The 9,426-nt window shown below is 44.5% G+C and overlaps 2 protein-coding genes across 6 annotated transcripts in view; both read left to right on the plus strand.

Annotated features, from left to right (window-relative positions):
• LOC119313023 (mitogen-activated protein kinase kinase 3-like) overlaps positions 1–1,473 on the plus strand; it is an 8,341-nt gene extending 6,868 nt beyond the window's left edge. For all 4 annotated transcript variants that reach the window (XM_037588834.1, XM_037588836.1, XM_037588837.1 and 1 more), the window contains exons 10-12: positions 11–102; positions 483–867; positions 961–1,473. In XM_037588834.1, the coding sequence (XP_037444731.1) occupies positions 11–102; positions 483–846 (456 nt within the window). In that variant the 3' untranslated portion in view covers positions 847–867; positions 961–1,473. The remainder of the gene's footprint in view (positions 1–10; positions 103–482; positions 868–960) is intronic.
• A 1,811-nt stretch (positions 1,474–3,284) lies between these two features.
• LOC119313024 (putative uncharacterized protein DDB_G0288537) lies at positions 3,285–6,153 on the plus strand. 2 transcript variants are annotated; one of them, XM_037588839.1, is made up of 6 exons: positions 3,285–3,702; positions 3,797–3,864; positions 3,970–4,020; positions 4,198–4,257; positions 4,351–5,262; positions 5,806–6,153. In XM_037588839.1, the coding sequence occupies exons 1-6, from the start codon at positions 3,420–3,422 to the stop codon at positions 5,812–5,814; spliced, it is 1,383 nt and encodes a 460-aa protein (XP_037444736.1). In that variant the 5' UTR covers positions 3,285–3,419; the 3' UTR covers positions 5,815–6,153. The 2 variants fall into 2 exon arrangements, with proteins under 2 accessions (XP_037444736.1, XP_037444735.1); XM_037588838.1 differs by having other exon boundaries at positions 3,286–3,702; positions 5,796–6,153.
• Positions 6,154–9,426: the final 3,273 nt, after the last annotated feature.

Raw genomic sequence — 9,426 nt, forward strand, 5'->3', positions numbered from 1 at the left:
TCAATCCCAGATGCTTGCTGTTCATTATTACCTCCTGTTTAATGGCTCTGAAGGACCTTGGAATCATATGAAGACATTCTACAGGGAAGAATCATCTTTCAGGTACCTGAGGCAGTGTTACATGTTTTAATATTACCTTAAAACTTAGTTGTACCACAGCAGATAGCATCTTATTGCTTTTTAGGCGTTTAACCTTTACGTAAATTGTGGCCCCAGTAACTGGTTACGGTATTCTTAGAAACAGTTTGGTACTAATAATATGGAAAGTGTGTTGTGTGATCATCAATATGAAAACTTGCTGAAACTAGCATGGAGTTGCCAACAGGTTGATGTATCTAGCTGAATTAATAGTTGCACTTTATCCTGTAGGCAGTGTTGTGCTTCTCTTGTTCTACTTCTACCAGGTAGTAACCGGCTGGTTACTGCCATCTTTCCAATCTGTTTCTGAGCATATGCATGATATGTGGTTCCTGTTTTTGCAGTTTTTCAGGGAATGTGTATGTCGGACAAAGTGCCATATTTGATACTTTATCAAATATAAGAAAGAAGTTAAAAGGTGATCGGCCTAGAGAAAAAATTGTTCATGTTGTTGAGAAGCTACACTGCCGTGCGAATGGGGAAACAGAAATCGCTATTCGTGTGTCTGGGTCATTCATCACGGGCAACCAATTCCTAATATTTGGTGAAGGGTTGCAAGCTGAAGGGATGCCCAGCTTGGACGGAATTGATATCGACATTCCAAGCAAGCGCGTAGGCCAGTTCCGGGAGCAGTTCACCGTGCATCCAGGGACTTCCATGGGGTGCTACTACATAGCAAAGCAAGACCTCTACATCGTTCAGTCCTGAAAACAATGTATAAACTGTAAGGTGAGCCTTCTAAATCTCATGTGTACTCTTTGATGGATCGCTCTTAATGCCGTGTGGATCATCTGTTTGCTTATGAGATTTCTCGGCTTGCAGTTATGTTCCGTTTGTGCCGTCAATGATTCCAGTTCCCGATGAAAGCTAGCTATGTCATGGTTTCCACTTTCTCGCGGCCCCTTGACTTCGACATCGACAGGCTTGAGACCACAACGCAGTCCTGCTACCATTGACATTGATTCCATTTCTTCTCGATGCGAGCAATCAAACCTGTAGCTGAAACATAACTTGATCGTTGACCACTTGTTTGTAAGGTGGCAAGGAGGATGAAGCGATTCTAATGATTGTTGTGCATAGATAGATACTCTTGACACATGGTGCGGGTTTATTCGAGGCTGCTCGATTTCTGTTGTAGATGAGAAGATTGCGCGTGTGCGCTAATAAGTGACGCAGCCCCAATGTAGGTCTGTACTACTCATGCTTATGTGGAAAAAAAAAGACTATCTATAATTAACTCCGCTGGTACTGTATCGTTCTGTTTGACATTTTTCTTTTTTCTTCAACTGTTACTAAGATGCCTGAGAAGTTCAAATTTTATGCACTTTATTTCGATGGAGTGATCTTGTCTATAGCAAGGGCTGCCAAACGATTTGTGATTTCAGTATTGTTCATTTATTTGGAAGTAGATAAATTCCAATAGTGAAGGTCGCATATGACAACTTATTTGAGTGATTTTTTTTTGGCTGAAAATGGAGTCCATGCCAATGTTCCTAAAGAGATCTTCTGATATATATATATTATTGGGCTATGTCATATTTACATTTGTTTCTGAATTATGTGCACCAGAAAGAGCAATTTGGTCGCGTTTCTGAACTATGCACGTGTCCTTATTCGGATCCATTTTCGATACCCGTCGGTTAACCATTCCCCCATCGGGTTTGATGTAGAATTGATTGCGGTCTATCTAAGAGCACAGAAGTAATTATAGTTTTTTGTTTGTAATTATAGTTGTTCAACAACAAGAAACATATAAGCAATTGTAGTTTGACACGTAGACGATATTAGAGTTCAGTGTAAGTTAAAGTAAAAAAAAAGTGTTCAACTACAATATTAATCGAGCGAGCGACACATAGGTAATCGGCCAGAATAAACTTGGACCCCCATACCCCTAACCCTAAGGGCAAAAACGATGACCCGTTCCCTATCCATTAAGATCCACCATAGATGAAAATGACGTCCAACGCCGTATCCATTCATTTTGAGTTTTTTTTTGCGCGAAAACTTCCGATCTATTCATCAACTGTCAAGGTAGTACAAAAAACACTAGAAGTAAAAATTACATCCAAGTCTGTAGACCACCTAGCGACGACTACAATCTCTGGAGCGAGCCGAAGGCGCGCCGCTGTCATCGCCCCTCCCTCGTCGGAGCCGGGCAAACATTGTTGTAGTAGACAGTTGGGAAGTCGTCGTGCTAAGGCCCCATGGGACCAGCGCACCAGAACAGCAACCGCCGCCGATGAAGAGAAGCATAGACCGAAAGGATCCAACCTGCAGACACACAGACGTAGACGAGCGAAGACCGGATCCAGTCGGATCCACCGAAGACAAACGCCAACCGGATCCCATGAGATCCGCCGGAGACAAACCTCCACACGCCTTCCGACGATGCTTGAAACATCACCAGGACGGGGGCTAGGCGGGGAGGACCTTATTCCATCTTCAAGAAGCCGCCACCGCCTCATCTTCTTGAGCATGGCACAAACCCTAACAAAACTCAGAAAAGCATCTAAAAACGGAGCCCTCCCGCCGGCAAGGGCCGGGATCCACCGTGCCTCCATGATCCGAGGACCATAGAAGATAAGGCGGACCGGCGGCGCCGGCGAGAGGCAAGGAAACCCTAGATGGGAGTTGGGCGTGGGCAGGAGGAGCGAAGGGTTCTTCCGGTCCGTGTTTCTGTTGTGTGTGTTTGTTAACTCCATTCATTTTGAGTTACCACCTTATAAAGAGCTGGCGTAAATAAAAGATAGACATAGAAAAAAAAACCCATCAAAATACCTTTCATATTGTCCAATCAATCGAGAAAGGATCTAGTGTTAGTGCACATATGAGTATTTATAAGGAGATTAAAGAACATAGTTAGGTACAAGTCATGTAGTACAACTTATCCTTTTACGACATCAAAAAATGCGTGTACACCGCGTCACAAAATTTAAACCAAAAATTGATTTACACTACACAAGTAAAAAATAAATACAAATGGACGGTATCATGCAAAATTGATCTAGCAATATTTTTTGAGAATATATAGCAAAAATATATATATTGAGAAACTCTAGCAAATACTAGTACATATATATAAAATTTATATACAGCGGCAACCCTTGAGGCCCATTTATCCGAGGGTTTGAGCCCAACCAACCAACTGTGTAGTTGAGTAGGAGGACTACTGTATCAATCATCCCGCCGCCCGCCGCCGCCGCCGCTCCAATCCAATCCCGATTCGATTCGATTCCGGCCGCCGCCCACCCTCTACTCTCCTCTCCGGAACGCAGGCGGCGATGCGCGGCGGGCGCTCGGGGGGAGGGGGCGGCGGGGGGCTGCGGAACCCGTGCCTGACGATGCACCAGCCGTGGGCGTCGCTGCTGGTGCACGGCATCAAGCGCGTGGAGGGCCGGTCCTGGCCGTCGCCGGTGACCGGCCGCCTCTGGATCCACGCCGCCTCCAAGGTGCCCGACCCCGACACCGTGGCCGCCATGGAGGCCTTCTACCGGGAGATCTACGCCGTCGACGGGGTCCACCACATCGACTTCCCCCAGCACTACCCCGTCTCCCGCCTCCTCGGTCCCTATCCATCGTCTTCCTTGCTAGTTACCGATTATTGCTGCTGCTGTTCCTCCTCCTAAGCTTGCTGACGCCATTGCCGATTGTTGCTCAGGGTGCGTCGAGGTGGTCGGCTGCGTCAGGTCCGAGGAGCTCGTCTGCTGGGAGGACGTGCCTCAATCAGTAACGCCCTTTCTTTCCTCAACTGTGCACAAGCCATTCCACAATTTGTCCACTCAAAACATTGCTAAATATGGTGCTTCTTGAATTGATTTGATTTGATTGCAGGTCAGGCTTGAAGGCTTGACTGACTTCTGCTGGCTTTGCGAGAATCCACAGGTAAACCGCCCCGAAACCTCCCATTTACACGTCAGTCGCAATTAGTATGCTGCCATTGCCTAGATTCACATCTCACCTTGTCAAAGCGCCCACCTTATATGCCTCAGACTGAGATGCCTGTTTTTTTTTTCTTTCTTTCTATTTTTGACAATTTTCCATGCACTTTGAATTATGCAGAAGTTGGTGGTTCCGTTCGAGATGCGCGGCTACCAGGGCGTGTACAATTTGGAAAGAAGGGTCAGTTGTTAAAGCAATGCTTTTCATCCTTCTTTTGTCGCTGCAAGTGCAACCGTTTGAGCTTATTCTGCGCCGTGCCGTGTCGTGTCGCAGGTCTATGAGGGAGCCGCCAGGGGTCTTTCGCATGTTCAAGGTCCGCTGCCGGTCAAGTTCCCGCTTCCAGATCCCAGAAACCTATTATCTCTCAAGCCAGGGTCTCTTAATTTCGACTCTTCAAAGTCCGCCCTGGTCAAAACTGAGAGTGTTTCTGCAGCGATAGCCGGGGCTAGAGCTGCCGCGACTCAGTATTCGAGGAAGGGCAGTAGTGCTGCCACCAGCAGCGAGATTCAAACTCGAGGGAAATCAAGGGAAAATCATGCCGATGGCAGTTCAGGGAGTGGTGCTCCGCCGTCTTTTGTCCAGAACAGTTCACCCCATCCGCAAAACCAGGATCCATCCCCTGTTGTCCAGAACAGTTCATCCCATTCTGTAAACCAGAATACATTCCCTGTTGTCCAGAACAGTCCATCCTACGCGCAAACTCGGAATCCTCAGTATATTGTTCAGAGCAGTCCATCCTACGCGCAAACTCGGAATTCTCAGCATATGGTTCAGAGCAGTCCATCCTATTCGCAAACTCAGAATCCTCCGTATATGGTCCAGAGCAGTCCATCCTATTCGCAAACTCAGAATCCTCGGTATATGGTTCAGAGCAGTCCATATTCGCAGAACCAGAGTCAATCGTCCAATATCCAGAGCACTCCATTCTATTTCCATGACCAGAATCAATCGTCCAATGTCCACAACAGCCCATCCTACTTCCATTATCAGAATCAATCCCCCACTGTCCACAACAGTCCATCCTATTCTCATAACCAGAATCCACCAGCCAATGTCCAGAACCACCCATCCCATCTGCAAAACCATAACCCATCTCCCGTTGCCCACAACAGTCCATCATTTTTGCAACACCAGAACGCCGAGCCTCGGAGAAGTCCCAGACTACAGGGTGGAGCTCCCCACAGGGTGAGTGCTCATTTTTCATTCTGAAGCAGAATTTCGTACCACCAAGATAACTATGAAGTATAAACTGGGGCAGTGAGTAAATTTAGCTGTCTATCCCCAGTAACTTATTGCTGTTTGATTTCCCCAGTAACTTACGTATGAAGCTAAACTAGAGATTTCTATACTAAGCTGTTGCTGTTAATTTGCACGGCCGGGCTTGGAGACAACTAGACACATAGTTTGAATGCTGGAATTACTGGACATGTCTAGTACACACATGGTCACTTGTGTATGAAGCTAAATTAGAGATGTCTATAGTAAGTTGTTGCTGTTTATTATTTTGAAGCGTTAGATATGTAAACAAGTATTTTGTTTCTCTCTGTGTGTGTGTGGAATTAGCAGCCACCTGCCAGAGTTTATTTTTTCAATTTCCTTGCACGGTCAACGTGTAAGGTGTGTTTTAGTCAGATGTTTTTTTTTTCCAATTGATGTCTAACTCTGCCTTTCACATGAATTGTTCATTTTGCAAACTAAACTAATGGTCGTTTGGTTAGCTTGTTGCAGCGGCGCTGAGAGACCTGAAGCAATCAAGCTTGCGCGAGAGCGGGGAGCAGTCATCAGCTCCCAGAAGCTGACCTGAATAATCTGACAATGGATTAAGGTTCTTATTCATCGGTGCGGCATTGTGCGACGATACCGGCTCCTTAATTGTGTACATTGTAGCATTTACCCGTACGTTTCCGACTGAAGCTAGCGTAGCATGATAGTGTGGTCGTGAATGTGTAAGGGGCGACGCTGTGCCGTGTCATGTTGAGCTTTCACTGCAACGCGTTGCAGGTCATGTATTCTCATGTAACATACTGAACTTAGGTTTGGTTTGAAATACTCTAGTGCTTAGACTAGTTGGTGGTTGGATGTGTATCTCATGCATTGACAGTTAGGGGACGATCTACCACAGTGACGTTTGGTCCTAAAGTGCATGGGGAATGTGAAGCAGTAAAATTGTGCTGCACATTATATACGGGTCAAGCTCTAAGGGTGTGTTTGGTTCATGCCATAGGATATGATGGGCCAGTTCATAGGTTAAAGTATCATAGGATTTCTAGATTTTGGCAAGCAAGTGAAAGTTGAAGTATCATAGGATGCAAAAAAAAATTGGTAGGGCAAATTTGGGCACCAACCAAACATACCCTAAGTCCTCGTGTGCACGGGATATAGGGTCAGTTATTTTCAGCTTACCAGTTTTCGTATTCGGATTCTAAGAAAGTGTCCACATAATTATTTTCAGCTGTTGCAGTATGAGTTGTGTGCTGAAATGTTCTCTACTGGAGTTGTATGATGAGTTGGTAGCACTAACTTGTTACAAATTGTTTTACATTGAATATGAGCACCATAACAATTTACAAACATCATAAAGCGCTAATTCGACTATATTTCATAGACTAAGTGGGGGATTTGTTGCAAATTCAGCGGAGGAATGGGAATTAGACGTCTAAAAACTTATCGTTATTACAGATTTGGTGGACCACCTCCCGCAACAAAAGGAAAAAAAAACACGAGCATCCTAGCTAAATGGAATACGGGAGAATTTTTCCTCCAAATAAACCGGCCAGCGCTAACTACTCCCTAATCTGCAGATGCAACGCCAAAATAGGAGTACATCTCACGTAATCTACCCCTTCTTTTCTTTGTTCATGGAATTATTCCCATAAATAATCTCACCCCGTAGCAAACGTGGGACTGGGACTAACATGCCTCTTCCCAAGCCTAATCCCTCATAAACTTTCCCAATCCCTTTCCCTTAAACTACCAAACGCTCCAATTGTTTTTGCATTAATGGCTGTATAAACCGGGGCAGTAAGTAAATTTAGCTGTCTATCCCCAACAGTATATGTGTACATGTTGGTATGTATAAATTGCATGCTGATACAAGGTAGGATTTTAATTTTTAACGATAATATTAGATGTGATATTAGTTGCGTGCTAAACTTGCTGCCAGCTAACCATCCAAACAGACCAGATCATTGTATTGACATGATTGGATGACCGAGATTAGTTGTCATTTGTGTCTTTTTATATTGGTATACCTTCAAATAGTGAGTTGCGGAGGAGAATAGTGTTTTGGCACATGGGAGCACACGCTCTTAGTTTTTAAAACACGTTTTAAACATATTTTGAATTGTCAAAAAATTTCAAACAAAACCTTGGCGCGTACATCTCGATATTGTATATGCCCACAAAGTCGTTTCACGAAAAAACAACAACTTATACGTTGCGTATGAAAAAGACAAATCCGGTGTTAAAAATGCTTTTCACAAGACATCCTTTTGATTTTTTAACACAAGCCATAAAAAATGTCGGTTTTCTTCGAAACTTGACGTGCACAAATATAATATCGAGATGTATGCGCCAAATTTTTGGCTGGAATTTTTTCATAATTTAAAATATTTTTTTCGCGTGCAGGAGCGCGCGCTCCCGGAAGCACCAACAAATTTTTGCCGTTGCGGAGATCCGTTCAACGGCATCTATGAGTGGTTTATTTCATTTCGGTGTTTAGTGATAAACCTGTTTAGCACCCTCGCTTAATTAATATGATATGATAAGCACCAACCAATAAATATGTCCTATCTAATATTAACGTGCAATTAATATTTTATCAACAAAAATACTAACGCCCACATAGATGGGCGTTTGCATCTCGCCCACACGCATGGATCAACGTCCGTTTGTGTTTACATGAATCTTGGCATGTTTTGTTAGATTCTTTTATGCCACGTAGGACTGGGCTGGTGTGTAGCATTCATCCGGTCGCCCACACGTCCGTTTCATCATGCGGAAGGGCTGGTGTGTGGGTGTTTAGCAGTTCGCCCACACACCCGTCTCCTCTCCCACACCCAAAACTGTTAGTTGACATGTGTTTTGCAAGGTACTCCCTCCATCCTATAATGTAAGACATTTTTTGACTCTACTCTAGTGTCAAAAAACGTCTTACATTATGGGACGGAGGGAGTACATGACAACTGTCCTATAGTGCTTGTAAGGAGATGACAACTCTCTCTTTATTCGAAACATGTTATTTTGCCATGTCTTTTTGTAGTGCTACATGGCAACTGCCTAGTGTTAGTAGGTGGCAACTCCTAAAGATACCACCATCGCCCGCACGCCCATCTCCTTTCCCACACCCAATGCTGTTAGTTGCCATGTGTTTGCAGGGTACATGGCAACTGCCCTAGTGTGCTTGTAAGCAGATGGAAACTATCTCTTTATCCTAAACATGTTATTTTGCCATGTCTTTTTATAGTGCTACATGGCAACTGCCTAGTGTTAGTAGGTGGCAACTCCTAAAGATACCACCATCGCCCGCACGCCCATCTCCTCTCCCACACCCAAAGCTGTCAGTTGCCATGTGTTTGCAGGGTACATGTCAACTACCCTAGTGTGCTTGTAAGAAGATGGCAACTCTCTCTTTACCGGAAGATGTTATTTTGCCATGTCTTTTTGTAGTGCTACATGACAACTGCCTAGTGTTAGTAGGTGGCAACTCCTAAAGTTTTCAAATCATGACAACTGTAGTAGACCAGACTATACATGGCAACAACTACAGTTGTCCAAAAATGGCATCTGGTACTTGACCTGAGATGGCAACTGCAGTTGAGCAACCATGTCAACTGTAGTTGCCAGACATGGCAACTGTAGTTCAGCAACATGGCAACTGCAGTTAAACGAACATGGAAAAGGGTCTGGACCATGACAACTGCGGGGACGCGTGGTGACTATCACATGGGGCGTACGGGATCGTGAGGTAGGAGGCCGGACGTATGGGCGTGTGGGCGTTATCTATTTCGCCCACACATAGACTTGTGGGAGGGACCGCGAGGCAAAAGACCAGGTGTGTGAGTATTACTTGTTTTACCCACATATAGACGTGTTGACTGGTTCTCTTAGATACCACACAAACCGTGTGGCCAGACCCCTTAACGCCCACACATGTGGGCGTTATCGGGACCCTTTATCAAATACTAATATTTAGTGCAATTAATATATCAAGATCTAATATTGACGTGCACTGATGTACATGATTACTAATTTTAGAAGTACTTTAATATAACAACTATACACACTTGATTTATACTAATAAATGGCACATGGCACATATGTATGCAACTAATATCTACCTCCAATGGC

This window comes from Triticum dicoccoides, chromosome 5B, assembly GCF_002162155.2.
Source record: "Triticum dicoccoides isolate Atlit2015 ecotype Zavitan chromosome 5B, WEW_v2.0, whole genome shotgun sequence".
NCBI lineage: Eukaryota > Viridiplantae > Streptophyta > Magnoliopsida > Poales > Poaceae > Triticum > Triticum dicoccoides.

Excerpts from the sequence above, each read along its gene's own strand:
- LOC119313024 (XM_037588838.1), top strand. The coding sequence starts at position 3,420 with ATGCGCGGCGGGCGCTCGGGGGGAGGGGGCGGCGGGGGGCTGCGGAAC. Across the intron at positions 3,703-3,796 it reads CCCCGTCTCCCGCCTCCTCG|GGTGCGTCGAGGTGGTCGGC; the intron begins GTCCCTATCCAT and ends ATTGTTGCTCAG. Across the intron at positions 4,021-4,197 it reads GGCTTTGCGAGAATCCACAG|AAGTTGGTGGTTCCGTTCGA; the intron begins GTAAACCGCCCC and ends TGAATTATGCAG.